The 17,889-nt window shown below is 43.6% G+C and overlaps 1 protein-coding gene across 6 annotated transcripts in view; it reads left to right on the top strand.

Moving 5' to 3' along the window:
- The window catches only part of TENM4 (teneurin transmembrane protein 4), a 1,723,986-nt gene that overhangs the window by 1,550,190 nt on the left and 155,907 nt on the right, over positions 1-17,889 (top strand). For all 6 annotated transcript variants that reach the window (XM_082246029.1, XM_082246030.1, XM_082246031.1 and 3 more), the window contains one exon: positions 7,126-7,311. In XM_082246029.1, the coding sequence (XP_082102155.1) occupies positions 7,126-7,311 (186 nt within the window). The remainder of the gene's footprint in view (positions 1-7,125; positions 7,312-17,889) is intronic.

The following is a 17,889-nucleotide window of genomic DNA, read 5'->3' on the forward strand; positions in this document are numbered from 1 at the left end:
TCAAGTGCTCTGCAAGTGTCCAACTTGCCAGTGAAAATGTGCAGCAAGTTAACAAGACTTACAGTTCAACACTGCCACAAATTTGTGGCAAACTATCTTTGCTATCTGTGGTAGGGGGTCAAGTGATGGCAGATTTAGGTAAGTTAAAAAACGCTGTAAGCCAGGGGGTTTCCAACCTTTTGACTTTACTGAGCCACATTGGAAGAAGAGGAGTTGTCTTGGGACACACACAACACTCACTAACAATAGAGGATAGCTGATGAGCAGAAGTCTGGTAGATCACGAGTTAAGTTCACCTTTGGGAACGTGTTACATATTCCACCAGATATTAGGGTGGAACATGTACCGTAACATGTTCCTAGTGCTGCAGTTGCCGCTCGCTAACCCCCCCTGGCAGCAGTATGGGGAGAAGTTCCCCGCACTAGCTGTCACTGTTTGAAAACAGCGCATCCATGCACGGCTCCGCCCACATTGCGGCATCATTCATGCTTACACCTCTGTATGTCTAAATGAACTACAAGCCCCCAACATCCTTAGTGGCTGTCGGCTTGTAGTTCTCAATGAACTACCGTGACGCTGTGGAACGACACGGTAGTTCATTGAGGCTCTGTTCACACTTGTGCCATGACAGTCATCGCATGCGATTCACACCGTATTGCTGTGCAGATCACATGCGATGTCTGTGCAATACAAACTCAGCCATACAAACTGGCTAAAATCGCATCGCATGAGTGTTTACACATTTTATTCTCTAGGTTCCCTAGTAATTTTCTAGCAAAAAAGTGCCAGAAAAAGGCTCAGTCCAGAAGTGGTTAACCACTTACCGCAAAGTGACGTATATTTACGTCGGCAGACTTTGCGGCAGTATACCGGGGTGATGCCTCTAGCTAGAGGCACCATCCCGGTACCGTGGTTTACAGCCGCTTGATCGGCTTTCCGTCGGTAAAGACCGATGCGGCTCGGGAGCCGCTCGATCGTTACCCAGGTGAGCGGGAGGGGACGTCCGCGACCCCTCCCTCCCGCCGCCTTCCGTGACTTTGCCCGTCCCACCGGGAGACCCGAGCACCCAGCCGCCATGTCCGCCGGCTGGATAGAGTCCCGATCTAAGCAGGAAGCGGCTTCGATCGAGTCTCCGATGACGTAACCCGGAGGTGGCGTCCATGACGTCATTTCCGGGTTACTCTGCTGCAAAAGGTGGCAGATTTAAAAAACGGCTTTATGCAAAAATGCCGTTTTCGGCGTTTTGCATACATTAAAGTGTAGTGGAGGGGTCGAGGGTCTTTTAGACCCTCGATCCCTCCATAAAGAGTACCTGTCACCGCATATTGGTGTCACAAGGGATGTTTACATTGCTTGTGACAGCAATAAAAGTGATCTTTTTTTTTTAAAAAAAAACCTGTAATAAAGTTAAAAAATAAATAAATAGGAAAAAAAACAATTTAGCCGCCCCCGTCACCGTTAGCTCGCGCACGAAAGAGAACGTATACGGAAGTCGAGCCGCGAATGAAATTGCTGTTCAAACCACACATGTGAGGTATCGCTGCGATCGCCAGAGCGTGAGCAATAATTAAAAAAAAAGAGCTACACTCTATCTCTAAACTGGTAACCGTTAAAAAATTTTAAAGCGTCGCCTATTGAGATTTCTATTGACCGTAGTTTGTCGCCATTCCACGGGTGTGCGCAATTTTAAACTGTAACATGTTGGGTATCTATTTACTCGGCGTGACATCATCTTTCACAATATACAAAAAAAAATGGGCTAACTTTACTGTTTAGTATTTTTTAAATGCAGTGAAATGTGATTTTTCATAATTTTTCCAAAAAAATTGCGTTTTTAAAGACCGCTGCGCAAATACCGCGTGACAAAAAATATTGCAATGGCCGCCATTTTATTCTCCAGAGTCTTTGCTAAAAAAAAATATATATATATATATATATATATATATATATATATATATATATATATATATATATATATATATATATATATATATATATATATATATATATATAAATAATGTTTGGGGGTTCTATGTAGTTTTCTAGGAAAAAATACTGATTTTAACTTGTAAACAAAAAGTGTCCGAAATAGGGCTGGGGCTTAAGTGGTTAAAAAATAGTTTATCGCTTAAAAAAAATAAAAAATAAATAAATAATCTAGGTCCTTGCCTCTCATTTAATTTTAAGCCTAGTAGGAAGGTCCTCTTGCATTTGGTTTTGCGCATACAAATATAGACTTGTCAGAACTCGCATACCTTTTGAGATGAGCAAAATATAATATCTTGAGAACATAGGGTCTTGTTAAAAAAAAAAAAAAAAAAAAATTAATGAAATTCAGTCAGGTTGGCAGGTTAACAAGCTACACAACAGACTTTGCGGCTCTCGACTGCATTATCACTGATTTTGTTCCTCGCATTGTTTTCACACTTAACCAGTTTTTAATTAAATATGACTTCTGTAACATTCAGCAGAGGAGATTTCACTGCCCACCCCTCCCCGACTCTCCCATTCGGATTTGGCTGGTACAAAAGCTTTTTTTTTTTTTTTTTTTTTTTTTCGGTGTGACAGAATTAGGCAATAAATAGGCAAATCAATCAAGAGAGACCTTCACAATTTCAGTCCCGTCTTCACTCTCCCTTTCTCTTCCCTCTCCTTTGTAATCGTCTTATAAGATTCTTATTGTCTGAGAGGATTAGTGCTATGAGCTACAGGAATTCTTTCTCTCTTACAATACGTATGGAGAGGTATTGATGTGGAAACTCCTCATGTGTTGCCCACCAAACTTGTTTTTGGAGAAAGAGGATCCTCTGATCGATCGTCTGCATCAAGTGTGTTTGCTACATAATATTTTCTTTTTTTTTTTTTTTTTTTTTTTTTAATAATCCTATGTGGGGTTATTGATTAAGGATTTGTAAATACATTTTTTTTACTCTCCTTTCTCACCCAGACTATTGTAACCCACTGCTGACATCCTGAGTTTTGATCACAATAGTCAATTTCACTCTCTTTTATATGAAAAATGGCCTTTCTTTGATATCTTTCTAGTAATAACTAGACAATTCTTGTTCGTGGTTTTATTAAATTCCATACTGTTTTTTTTTTTTTTGGTTTTTTTTTTTTTTCCTTTTTTATATTTTGTACTTTTTTTGTTGAGCTGTAAAGAAATGCCTTTTTTTCTTCCTTTAGCTGTCTAGCTACATAATATGACCTAAACAGGCGGTCCTCGGGTTACAAACAAGATAGGAAACAACAACAGAAAAGAAAAAGGGTGTACCGACCTAGTGCATTACCACTAAAAATGTATTAAAAATATTAAAAAGTATACATTATACTCACAAAGCAGGTGTGTATACACACATCAACATAATACACATATAGTCTCCAAGGTAGCCAAGGAACCGCAGTGTGCCGCATAGGGCTGCTGTGTCTAGGTTGACGCGTTTCAGGGGCGAACCCCCTTCCTCAGAGCCAAAAAGAGTTGCTCACAGAGGGAAGAATTATCTCTCTTCCCTCCGTCCTATGTTATACTCAAGCGCAGGAGAATTCTACTACAAACACGATAGGGACTGTAGGTTTGTTCTTAAGTCGAATTTGTAAGTCGGAACAGGTACATTTTTGAAGTGTAGCCCCACTTGTTTTTTTTGGTAGCATAGGGAAGGGGTAACACCCCTGTAATATTTTTTTTGCTGTCTGTACCCCTGTTCAGAAGATTTCACCTCACTTTCTGTCCCTGTGACAATTGGATTTTGAAAATTTTGGGTTGTTGTGGAAACAAGGATTGGTGATAAAGCTTCGGTGGAGACACCTATTTCCTATGATAATGCTTACAGGAGTGAATTTCCCTTCCTAGGGGGAGATTTCCTCTCACTTCCTGTTGTCTCTCTCCGTTTGTAAAGTGGGATACACACTATAAGGAAATCGGACGCGTTTCAGGGGCGAACCCCCTTCCTCAGAGCCAAAAAGAATTGCTGACGGAGGGAAGAATTATCTCTCCTCCCTCCGTCCTATGTTATACTCGAGCGCAGGAGAATTGTTCTACTACAAACAAGATAGGGACTGTAGGTTTGTTCTTAAGTCGAATTTGTTTGTAAGTCGGAACAGGTACATTTTTGAAGTGTAGCCCCAGCCAAAATAATATTTTTTTGGTAGCATAGGGAAGGGGTAACTCCCCTGTAATATTTTTTTTTGCTGTCTGTACCCCTGTTCAGAAGATTCACCTCACTTTCTGTCCCTGTGACAATTGGATTTTGAAAATTTTGGGTTGTTGTGGAAACAAGGATTGGTGATAAAGCTTTGGTGGAGACACCTATTTCCTATGATAATGCTTACAGGAGTGAATTTCCCTTCCTAGGGGGAGATTTCCTCTCACTTCCTGTTGTCTCTCTCCGTTTGTAAATCAGAAAATCGGACGAATGATTGTCCGAATTCCCTTGTTGTTTCACAGCAAATCGGAACCGATGAAAGAATTTTCTTACGAAAATTTGTACGAAAATTCTCGTACGACAAAGGCATTTTTTGTTGTTTATTGTTTTTGATCATGCGCAGTCTTTTTTTTTCCTGATTTTTCTTGTACAAAAATCATATGAAAACGGTAAACATTAAGCGTAAATCGTTCGTTTTTTCCTGTACGAGAAAAATGTTGGAGTTTGTCCCTTCGAGAATTTTCGTATGAAAATTCTGAATCGTCTGTAGAAAGTTGTGTACACACTATACGAAAATCGTACGAAAATTCTTTGGACGAAAATGTTCTCCCGATTTTCTTATAGTGTGTACTAGCCTTAAGTAGGAGTCGTTTGTAAGTCGAAAGTTTGTAACCCGGGTACCGCCTGTATGAGCTTGGTGGACATCCCATTCCTAAACCATGGCCATTAATATTGACATGCCTCCCCCCAACACTTTGAATCTATAGCAGCCCTATACTCCTCTGGGAACAGTTTCAACAAGGTTCTGGAGCGTGTCTGTTGTATGTGTGCCCATTCAGCCAAAAGAGCATTTGTTAAGGTCAGGTACTGATGTTGATTGAAAAGACCTGGCTTACAATGGGAGTTCTTATTCAACCAAAGGTGTTTAGTAGGGTTTGAGGTTGGGGGACTGTTCAGGCCACTTGGTTTCCTTCGCACCAAGCCAAAGAGCAGGAAAACTGTTGCAAGGTTAAAGGCATTCAAAAATGATCCTGAATCTGGTGCCACATTATTATATGAGATTATATGGTTTTACTTTATTATTTTTTGTTAAGTTGTAAGATAAAGCAAACTTTTTCTTATGTTTGGGAATACCTCAAATCTGTTTTTTTTTATATTACTTTTTATTCATTTTAAATACAAAACAAAAATATTTTCCAAAAAGACAATTAAAAAAATAAATAAAAAAACATTAAAAAGAAAGAGAGAACACAAAAGGAACAGGATGAAAAACCTACACTATATTGTCAAAAGTATTGGGACACCTGCCTTTACGTGCACATGAACTTTAATGGCATCCCAGTCTTAGTCCGTAGGGTTCTATAACCGCTTCAACTCTTCTGGGAAGGCTGAAAATAGAGAAACGTGGACTTTATTGGCACAGGTATATAAAATGTAAATTTTTTTATAAATTATTAAAATGTAAGCCCTATGACTGGCAACACTTGCCAATGCTAACAGAAAATGTCTAAACAAAAATAGGTAAGGTGTATGTAATTTCCAAACTACCACAAAGTGTAATGCAAGCATAAATCTATGTACCGTAGACTCTGTGACAATAACCATACTGTGTATTCACCAAGGAAAGGGGAGAAGAGGGAAATACCACTTCCCTTCCTGGGGAACTGTAGATAAAGTGGTCACAGATGTCCCAAGTCGGCTGAGTGTGAATTAGGCTGACATGTTTCGCAGGTATGCTTCATCTGGAGCTCTGGTTCATCACTTTGCAAGGGTACTTGCAAATAGGGTAAATCAAGGGGGGTGATCGAAAGAGCCAACAAGATTGAGCCGAAGAAGATGGCAGGTTTAAGCCGGAGTATACTTGTTAGTACCTACAGAGGCGTTACTCCATCTCCCATACTGTTACAGAATGTGAGAAATTTGCTTCTGAGGGACCACTAAGTGATCAATGAAGGTAAGGTCTATGAGAATCAGGTAGGGGGAAGTCAAACAGCATACATGGAGTCCCAGACAGCAGGCTCAAAGTTCAATCACCCCCAGGGATGGGGGAAACAACCACCATGATCTTCTGGGAAGGCTGTCAGAACACCTTTGGGGTGAATTAGAGCGGAGACTGCAAGCCAGGTCTTTTTGTCCAACATCAGTGCCTGACCTCACAAATGCATTTCTGGAAGGATGGTCAAACATTCCCATAGACCCACTCCTAAACGTTGTGGACAGCCTTCCCAGGAGAGTTGAAGCTGTTATAGCTGCAAAGGGTGGGCCAACTCAATATTGAACCCTATGGACTAAGACTGGGATGCCATTAAAGTTCATGTAAAGGCAAGCGTCCCAATACTTTTGACAATATATTGTATACAAAATGGTGTATTCCTAAAGCATGGTACACACTACTACTTTTTTTTTTATTTTTATTATTCAACCCAGTGGGTTGAATGAAAAAAAAAGACAGCTCAGGTCGGAGTCACTGCACTAACAATCCGATGTTAGTACATGCTCATGGCATGTACTAACAATCCAATGTTAATACAGAGATCTCCTCTGCTGTGCTATTGTGTTCCCCCCGCCAGAACACTCTGGTCAGTGCGGTCAGCTACTGTCTGACAGAGCTGATGGGGAGCCGGTCGGCAGATCTTTTTTCGGTCATGAGCCTTCGACAGAAGGTGGCTTCTGTTGGACTGGCTGCCATATACATGGGCCAAATGTCGGCCGGTTTCTATTGAACCGGACAATGCCGTGTGTACTAGGCTTAAGTCCCAATTCTATTGTGATAACTAAAAATAAGAGTAGGGTTCTTATAGCTGTTGGAGACATTTCCACCTTCTGTTGTGTTGTCAGGATTGAATGTGAGGGCAAAATCTTTCCATTGGGTTAAAGCGATGAACAACAAAAAAAATCACTCTGTTGGAAGCTATTTTTTGCTTGAGTTCCACTTTGGTTATTATTTTCATGTTATATTTGCATTCTTTCTGCTCTCCAACAGAAATCTGTGCAGCGGATTGTGGAGGTCACGGCATGTGTATCGGAGGCAGCTGTCGCTGCGACGAGGGTTGGATGGGAACTGCTTGTGATCAGAGGGCCTGTCACCCACGATGCAACGAGCATGGAACGTGTCGAGATGGCAAATGCGAATGCAGCCCTGGCTGGAATGGAGAGCACTGCACCATTGGTAGGACAGATGAAAAATAAAATGCATTTAAAATGTTCAAAATTGAAATGCTCCAGGGAGTGAGGCATGCTTTTCAGTATTTAAAGGAGTGTCCTCATGGCATGTTCGGCTTCGTCCTGGGTTCTCAGCTTCATACATATTCCATGTTGGATTGTATCAAAATGTCCTTTCATTTGGTGGTTAGGAGGCCAATAATTTAAAACAAATGACGCATGTTCAAGTTACAATTTACGCATTTATCTATTGCAATACCTCTAATGTAATTAGGATACATAAAGAATCTCTCCCACGCTTTGTTAGAGGGTTCAGTTTAGAGGATTGACTACAACTTCAGTTCACTGTGAATATTGATCCTCTGCATTCTTTTGTCCAATTTTCATATTCCCTTAAAATAACCATTCTAACTACACCAAATAATAAACCCTGTTTATTGTTCCATTGGTCTATCATGATAACTTAGTTGGGTTTGTTAGGTCATTGGGGGAGTAAGATAGAGCCCAGGGTGCAGAGCATGGGTGGAAATAGGGTTGAAATCATGGATAAGCAATTGTACATCAACCAGCTTGGTTTTTTAGAGGACCTGACTCTTGACCAGCATTTTGTGTTTGGGCAAGTCTTTACTCTGTGTAATTATACACTACAGGCAGTGGTGTATTTTGGTTTTGTGCTGCCCTAGGCAAGACTAAAATTGGGCGCCCCCCCTCCTATGTAAATATGCCCCACTCCTTTTTTAACGGATGTGGCCCCCTCCAAATTTGAAGGACTACAAGTCCCAGCGTGAACTCCTGAGATCTCATGAGGGGGGGGTGAGAGGGGGTGGGAGAGAGAGAAAGGTGAGGGAGAGAGAGAGCGAGGGGGATGAGAGAGAGAGGGGGAATCAAAGAGTGAGAGGGGGGTGAGAGAGAGAGGGGGGATGAGAGAGAGGGAGGGGGGTGATGGAGAGGGGTGAGTGAGGCAGCTCTAGCAACCAGTGGCCAATAGAGTCTCAGGTGGAGGGGGGGGGGGGCTTTTTTTGCTGCCCCCCTGCAAAGTGCCGCCCTAGGCCTGGGCCTTGTTGGCCTAGGCCAAAATACAGCACTGACTACAGGCGGTCCCCGGGTTACAGTTATCCGACTTACAAATGGAGGGAGACAACAGGAAGTGAGGAGGAATCTAGCCCTAGGAAGGGAAAGTCACTCCTGTAAGAGTTCTCATGGGAAAAGTGTCTCCACTGAAGCTTTATCACTAATCCTTGTTTCCACAACAACCCAAAATTTTCAAAATGCAGTTTCCATAGGGACAGAAAGTGAGGTGCAAGCTTTTGAACAGGGGTACAGACAGCAAAACAAATGGTACAGGGGTGTTTACCCTTCTCTATGCTATCCAAAAAACTTAAAATTCTTCTTTTGGCTGAAGCTAAACTTAAAAAAATGTACCTGTTCTGACTTACAAACAAATTCAGCTTAAGAACAAACTTACAGTCCCTATCTTGTTTGTAACCCAGGGACCACCTGTATATGGCCAAAACACCTGACCATCACTCTTGTAGGAGTTTGGTTGACATCCCATTTCATAACCGTGAGCATTATACTTAATCCCTTATTGCAGTTAGAGCAGCCTCCAAACTTCTGTGAAGGCTTTTTACAAGATTTAGCAGTGTGTCTGTGGAAAAATGTGCCAGTTAAGTAAAAAAAAATGCATTTATGAGGTCAGGTTCTGAGAGGCCTAGTTTGTATTTTGATTTATCCCCAAAGGATTCAGTAGGGTTGAAGTCAGAGCTCTGTACAGGCAACAAGAGTTCCTCCATACCAAACTCTTCAAATTATGATCTTATGAAGTTGGCTTGGTGCACAAGGGCACAGTCATGCTGGAACAGAAAAGGGCTCTTCCCCGAATAGTCACTATAAGGTTGGGAGTGCAGAGTTGTCTGAAGAAAGGTTATTTGTGCAACCATCTGACATTATTATTATTATTATTATTATTATACAGGATTTATATAGCGCCAACAGTTTGCGCAGCGCTTTACAATGTGAGGGAAGACAATACAGTTACAATACAGTTACAATACAGTTCGAAACAGGAGGAACTAGAGGACCCTGCTCGTTAGAGCTTACAATCTGACATTAATTGACTTTCGAGACTTTGGGACCTACCCCCACCATATCACCACCTTCACGTGTCTACATGAATGCCCCAAATATCCGATAGCTCAGGCATCACTAGTAAGAAAATTCTGGCCAGAGCTGGTTTACTAATGCTCTGCCCCATCTCCTACTATTTCTCCTGCTCCCTGTTGGCCAATGAGGCTGACTTTTATAAATAGAGGCACAAGGGGTAGCCCAGACCATGGCCTTGCAAGCTGCGTTTGTCAGATTGATTAAAAGAACGAGATTGTGGGATCGCAGGTAGGGATGCACCGATCCGATATTCGGATCGGATATTGGCCCCGATATTGGCAAAATAGCTGGATCGGGGGATCGGTAAAATTAAGAGATCCACGGGCCGATCCGGTTTTGCTCTTTACATAGCATGTGAGGGAGCAGAGAACAGCTGTCAAAGAAAAAAAAGAGCCTCCTGCAAATGCCTTTCAACTCTCCCAGTTAAGTAAACACAATGATTACAATGTATCTTTTCGTTCAGTCTTCCGGAGGAGGGAACTTTAACCTCTTAAAGACTAAACCCATGATATTTTAGATTTTGAATGCAAAATTGTTATAAGGTATCTGCCGATACCGATCCGGAAGTATTTTTTTGTTATAAGCTCACAAAACAGTACTTCCGGATCGGACTCGGGATCGGCGATTTCACAAAGCAAAAGATCGGGACTAAAAAATTTGGATCGGTGCATCCCTAATCGCAGGTGCTCTTAAAAATACATTGGACATACATGTATGTCCCTTAAGGTTCCTGAATGGGAGACCATGTGTGAAGAGATCACAGGCTTGTTCTGAAAAATTCAATTAATGATAGTGTAGACGTTTTGCAGATGACTCTTCGATCCTTCTTCAGGCACAAACAATTTTTTTAGCACCAGTTTTTACATTTTCTTTTTTGCAGTTGAAGTTTGTGTTGGTAAAGACCCAACGTCCATGGGTTAACCTGATTTATGAGTCCCACTGTAATAACAGGCCTGCTTGTGGCCCAAAGCTTTATTTTATAGTATATTGCGATGTATTGACGGAGCATTCCATGCACCAGCAATCTGCATCTGATTACAGCGCAGACACAAGGCCAGACAGTGCAATAAATACACAATTTATATTATACATTTATATGCCATTGCTCCTGTGAAGGGCTTATATTACTGCTGTACATCTACGGTGTAACTGCTACAGAGGGCTTTATTTATATAAGACCTTGTATGTGAAGGCATCAAAAGAGGGTGCATGGTGTTCTTTCCTGTTACCTAACAAATGCCTTGCAAGGATCAATTGAATCTGAAGGCTTGTGAGAAGTGTTTTCTTTAAGGTTGTTGTTGATGGGCTTTTGTTCATGTCAGAATAGCTTTTCTCCCCAAACAAGTCTTTGGGAATGCAAAAGAAGTTTGAAGGAAAATTAGTGCATGTCAAATGCACCTATCAGTGGAATATTAGTCACCTCAAAAACATTTCTAAGGGCCGTTCACTCCAGTGAGAGCATGTCATGGTGTGCATGATGTGTGCACACTGGTATGCATTGTGCTTGCACGCAGTGATGCATTGTAACATGTTTTGGGCATTTCTGTCCATAAAAATGCAGTATGCCTACATTCAGGGGCAGACTGGCAAATTTCGGCCCATGGGGCAAGTACAAACCTGAGGCCCATGGTGCAGTCAATCGGCCTCCTCTACCTCTTCTCTTCCTGTCCTCCCTTTGACCCCCATTCCAGGCTGAAGCCCTGCTCCAGGTACTCTTTACTCACTGGCTAAATCCAGCCAGAGGGTGGTTGGGGGGAGCTGGAACAGTTCGGTTGGGGCTGGCAGGGGGGGGAGAGTCTCCAGTGGGGCATGGAACCGGCCTCTGCTCAGTTGTGGAACTACACATCCCATGAGGCATTGTATAGCTCTGACATTCACAGACATGACTAGGCATGATAGGAATTGTAGTTCCTGAACAACTGGAGGGCCATAGTTTGAAGACCCCTGGTTTACACCATCCATGCTGTTGGGTAGGCCTGCTCTCTGTCCTGGTCTTCAACCTGCACTCAGTAGGTCAGCATCAGGGACTTTTTACTTCTCCTCACTAGGAATCCTTTAGGCATGTCTTTGGCAGAAGTGGTGCAGCATTTTTAGAGGGCATCAGAGGGGCCCAGTGGGCAATTGGCCCTTGCCACCCTTGCCCCCTGGCCCATTCCTCCCCTGCCTACATTTTTCCCCAATGCACACTAATGCGTATGGAATGAACTAGGTGCTTAGGCAGCAATTTTTTTTGCTGTATCCTTGCGTTGAGCCTTCGTAGATCAACTTATACCAACGCAACTCAATATAGTTGGTGTGAACAAGCCCCAACTGATCTCAAATGCCACAGTTGCCCATCCACAGAAGCCCTTACACTATGTCATAAAGCAGTGTTTAGAATTCTTTTTTTTTTTTTCCCCTTCAAGTCACACTTTAAAAATATGAATTATTTTGAGGCATCCCATTCTAAAATGTAGAAAACTATACTAGAAGTTGTACATAATACAGCAGTGTCTGCATACGTAGCATATACAATATTTTACACTGGTACTGACTAGTATTCCAGCGTTTCTCTGCTCCTTCAGCCTCCCTTCCTCATTTGGCTAATGTGACCCCCAGTGCTGATGGAGAGAAACAAGGAAATCTGCAGGCACCCAATGCCCTCCTTATTAACTAGGGATGCACCGAAATTTCGGCCGAAAATGGGCCTATTCCATTTCAGCCGAAAATGGTTTAAAAATGCCGAAATTAATGGCCGCCGTGAGGAAGGAGGAGGGCGCAGTGCATGTTTGAAAAGTCCCGCCTCTGGCCGGCCGCCCGCCTCTCAATGATGTCCCTACTACTACGATCTGTGCATGAATGAACTGACACACCGGGCGGGAGGGCGGGCGGGCGAGCGGCCGCTAATAGCTATAACTATGTGAGCGCTTCACTTCCCTGTCATGCGGGTATCTCCTCTGACAGGGAAGTGAAACGCTCACATAGTTATAGCTATTAGCGGCCGCTCGCCCGCCCTCCCGCCCGGTGTGTCAGTTCATTCATGCACAATTGCACAGATCGTAGTAGTAGTGACATCACAGGGAGGCGGGCCACCGGCCAGAGGCGGGACTTTTGAAAGGAAGGACAGTGACCGGAGGAGCAGAGTGAGAGTAAGAAGATTGCATCCTTGGGATGGGGAGGGACGGTGTGGCAGGGGGGGGGGTGTACTGCCGAGGGGGACACTGAGGCGAGCTTACCAATGGTATTAGTATTATGCAGCATGAGGGGGTTAATGTATTGTCACTGCTGGTCACTGATGCATTAGTGACCGACCAGTGGCAGTTAATTAACCCCTTTGTGCTGCATTAGTGCAACCAGTATCAGTGCAACCAGTGTTAACACAGATACTGGTTGCACTAATGCAGCACAAAGGGGTTAATTACCTGCCACTGGTCGGTCACTAATGCATCAGTGACCAGCAGTGACAATACATTAACCCCCTCATGCTGCATAATACTAATACCATTGGTAATTAAATTAACCTCTTGCCAACCCGTCACAGTACATATACTGTGACAGGGTGGCAGCGACAGGTGTACGTCGCTGCCTGTTTTTGGTGTATGCCCCTCTTCTATCTAATTTAAAGTGGAGTTCCACCCTATTTTTATACTTGCCTCCATCTTCTCGCTCCGGGTCACCTGAAAAAGAAATGGATAATCGCATATTTTTTTTTTTTTTTACTTACCTCGTAGCGAAGAAAAAATACTTACCTTACTTCCTTCTTCCTCCTTCCTCGGCCGCGGCCCGTCGTCACTTCCTGGCTCTGCAATGATTCCTGGGAGCTGGACGTCATAGCTCCCAGGAATCATTGCGCCTGCACCGGCCCCGACGTCAGTTCCGGGTCGCGCGCGTCATCCCCTTCTAAACAGCTTCTGGGCATGCCCAGAAGCTGTGGAGGGATGACGCGCGCGACCCGGAAGTGACGTCGGGGCCGGCGCAGAGCATCGTGGGACCAAAGAAGGCGGAAGAAGACGCCAAAGAGGATCTCGCTGGCTTCAAGCTGCCCACATCTGAGATGGCAGCGCTGGACAAGACGTTTGCAAGGTAAGTATTTGTCCTAACAGGTAAGTGCAACCCGGGACAGATCAGAGGCTAGCCATTGTGGAATGCACTAGCCCTGACTGTCCCGGGGGTATTAAAAAAAAAAAAAAATCCAGGGTGGAACTCCGCTTTAATATCATTTGGGGGAAAAAGTCAATTTCGGTTTCGGTTTTCGGCCAAGGGCATCCTGTATTTTCGGTTTCGGCTCAGAATTTTCATTTCGGTGCATCCCTATTATTAACCTATGTCCTCATCGGTCGTTAGAATGCCAGTAGCATGGTGTCCAAAGTTGTCATGCTGCACAGTTAAAACCCGTGGCTTTGTGTAACATAATAGTTAGGCTGGATCCACCTGCCAGCTTGTTGACAATTTATTGGCCAATATGGGGCAATTCTTAGACATTTTGTCAAGGCACCCCTGAAGAACCCAGAAGGCACCCCAGGGTGTCATGGCAGCTTGGTTGAAAAACGTTCTAAAGAATATTACCTGTATTATATAGACGGTGCCTTCCGTTCATGTTCTGCATAGCATTTGAAAGCCCCAGAGAACAAGACCTGGAAGATTGGATGAGCATCCATTTCTTGCACCCCTTTTTAAAAGTCAGTGTGGAAAACTGTCATTGTCAGCCAATAAAAAAAACCTAGACTGGCCTCCTGGTGTGTTGAGATACTTTTAAAGCTCAACGCTAAGTTATGTGCTGACCCTCCTCCCCTTGAAGCTCCCTCTAGTCTAGCCATATGGTTTTTTTTTTTGTTTTTGTATATTTTTTGAGGACTTCTGGATGGTCACATTCCACGCTGGTTTTTCTTCTCCCAGCAGATAGAGCAGAGAGAGGTGCTGATGTGATTACAACCCATCTGCATCAATACACAGTGCATGAAGGGTTTCATGCTCGGGGCAGGCCCACAAAGTCCTATAGTCAGTCTTTCCTCAGTATTCCAGGTCAATTTATGCTGAGCACCATTCAATTCAAGAAGACTGAGGACATACTTATGAGAAAAAAAAGTTACTGCAGCTGACCACTCTGGATGGAATGTAAGTATTGCAGCCAAGGCTGCCTTTTTTTTTTTTAAACCTTCCGGGTATATTTAAAAAAAAAAAAACAGAGTTGGGATTTAAGAAGTGGTATATTCAGGGTAAACCTGCTTTTAATTTAGTTATTGTTATATAAATGCCCCAAAGTTGGGAGCTCAGGTCATTTAGAGTTGGGGACCACACTTTTTAGAGGTGCCTTGATTGGAGCAGTGAGGCTTCCCATGTATTTTCAAATGTACGCAACAAAAACCTCTGTTTTAACCTAAATGTTGTTAATTAGCAATTTTTTTTTTTTTGCTGTTTATCTGAGTGCTGGTATATTTTTTGTTGTTTAGTGTACTGCCCTATGCACCTTTTCTAGGCAGCCCAGTAGCTGCCATATTTTTTTTTTTGTCTTTTGCTTTTATTCAGTGTTGTCTGAGTAAGGCCTCTTGCACATGATACTCCTGTTTGAGCATCTACTTTTTTTTTAGACATTTTTTTTATTTTTATGTATTTGCGCAAATGCGTTAACTTTTTCTCACGTCCTTGTTCAGCGCAATATGTAAATGGACATTTCCGCGCAATCGCGCGTATTTGCGCGCATGAGGCATAAATTACTAACCAAACAAGCAGATTTTTTCTATTTTGCTTTTACTGAAGAATGCACGGCGCTCATTTACACAGGCAAATTTCAATTAATGGGCTGTATTTAACCACTTGCCGACCTCCCCATGCCCTACTGCGGCAGGGCGGCTTGGCTGCGCATAATCACGTAGATCTACGTGATTATGTGCACGCGGTCTTGACGGCGCACGCTCCCCAGCTGTGATTAATCACAGCGGGAGCCAGACTACGGGAGGAGCGGGCTCGATCGCTGCCGGACCTCAAACAATCTTCGGGGAAACTGACCGGAGAGCCGCCTGCCTATGTAAACAAAGCAGGTGGCTCTGCTGTCAGACAGGCACAATGAGATTGTGTGTCTCAGCTAAGCTGAAACCCTGATCTCTTTCACAGAGCCCCCCCTCCCCCCTCCCACAGTTAGTAAGCATAGGCATACATTTAACCCCTTGATCACCCCCAGTATTAACCCCTTCCCTGCCAGTATCATTTATACAGTAACAGTGCATATTATTTAGCGCTGATTACTGTATTAGGCCCCTTTCACACTTGTACGACTCCAAAGTTGCACCGACTTTAGAGTGCAACTTTGACACAACTTTGGATGGGTGCAACATGGATACGACTTTGGCTTTGACCAGTTTTAATGGACAACTGTTGCGCACAAGTTGCATAGTATAACAATTAGGTATGACTTTTCATGCAACTTCTGAGGGTTATCATTGAAGTCTATGGCCCTGAAGTTGCATGAAAGTTGGACCAAAGTAGTGCATGAACTACTTTGAAGTTGCTGCAACTTTAAGTTCCGCATATATGAATGGGTATCATTGGAAAACATGGGGAACGACATGTCGTGCAACTCTGATGTCCAAAGTTGCATGACAAGTTGCACAAGTGTGAAAGGGGCCTATGTCACAGTCCCGCTAAAAATCGCTGATCGCCGTCATTACTAATAAAAAACAAAAAAAAATGTATAAAAAGTCAATAAATCTATCCTGTAGTTTGTAAACGCTATAACTTTTACGAAAAAAGAATTAAAATACGCTTTTTGAGATTTTTTTTTACCAAAAAAAATGTAGCAGAATACAAATTGGCCTAACTTGATGAAAAAGTTAGATTTTTTAAATTTTTTTTTTATTGGGAAAGTTTTATAGCGGAAAGTAAAAAATATTGTTTTTTTCAACATTGTTGCTGTTTTTTTGTTTATAGCGCAAAATCTAAAAACAGCAGAGGTGATCAAATACCACCAAAAGAAAGCTCTATTTGTGGGGAAATAAGGGACATCAATTGTATTTGGGTACAGCCTTGCATGACCGTGCAATTGTCCGTTAAAGTAACGCAGTGCCGAATCGCAAAAAATGGCCTGGTCATTAAGGGGGTAAAACCTTCTGGAGCTGAAGTTGTTAAGCTCATTAAAAGAAAAAGCTGTACTGATCTTTTTCAAGCTGCAGTGTGCAAGAGGCCTAACTGACCTGAAACAAATCGGCCGTATAGAAAGTCTGAGAAAAGTCAGGGGCCTTATCTGCATTCTTGTTCTTGGCTAATGACTCAAAGGGGTTGATTAAGGGTTCTTTCACATGAAAACTATCCGATCTGATCCGCCTGTCAGTTTTTTAGGCAGATCTGATCGGATCCTCCATGCATCCCTATGGGGCAGCGGATGTCAGCGGAGACATGTTCACTGACACCCGCTGCTATCCGCATCCGATCCTGTCCGTGAAATCCGGATGAATGGACACCCTGTTTTCCATCCGTCTAGGGCAGGGGTGGGGAACCTTTTTTCTGCCTAGGGCCATTTGGGTATTTATAACATCATTCGGGGGCCGTACAAAATTATCACCTTTAAAAATTAGCCTGTTATATTTGGTCAAACATTTAATTAACTCACCCCTAATGTGATGGCTGCAACTGCTTCTCTTTGGTGAGGTGTGTGATGTTAGCTGGTATTGATGATGTTGCTACTGGCAACTGGTTTTCCAGGTTTGCGTAGGTCAGTCTGGAGCGCAGTTGACTTTTTTGATGTGGTAAATTTTGAAAAGAACTGCTGGTTGGTACTGCTGGTGGGTATAGCTGGCTGGTACTGCTGTGGGTACTGCTGGCTCAGGCTGGTACTGCTGGCTTTTACTGTGCTGTGGGTACTGCTGGCTGGTACTGCTGGCTCAGGCTGGTACTGCTGTGGGTACTGCTGGCTCAGGCTGGTACTGCTGTGGGTACTGCTGACTCAGGCTGGTACTGTGCTGTAGGTACTGCTGGCTGGTACTTCTGTGGGTCCTGCTGGCTCAGGCTGTTACTGATGGCTGGTACTGTGCTGTGGGTACTTTTGGCTGGTACTGCTGGCTCAGGCTGGTACTGCTGGCTGGTATTGCTGTGGGTACTGCTGGCTCAAGCTGGTATTGCTGGCTGGTACTGTGCTGTAGGTACTTCTGGCTGGTACTGTTGTGGGTACTGCTGACTCTGGCTGGTACTGCTGTGGGTACTGCTGGCTCTGGCGGGTACTGCTGGCTCTGGCGGGTACTGCTGGCTCTGGCGGGTACTGCTGGCTCTGGCGGGTACTGCTGGCTCTGGCTGGTACTGCTGGTTCTGCTGTGGGTACTGCTGGCTCTGGCTGGTACTGCTGTGTGTACTGCTGGTTCTGGCTGGTACTGCTGTGAGGGCTGCTGGCTCTGGCTGGTACTTCTGGTTCTGGCTGGTACTGCTGGTACTGCTGGCTCTTGCTGGTACTGCTGTG

The sequence above is a fragment of the Pelophylax lessonae genome (genome assembly GCF_965119305.1).
Source record: "Pelophylax lessonae genome assembly, chromosome: 2".
In the NCBI taxonomy this organism is placed as follows: Eukaryota; Metazoa; Chordata; class Amphibia; order Anura; family Ranidae; genus Pelophylax; species Pelophylax lessonae.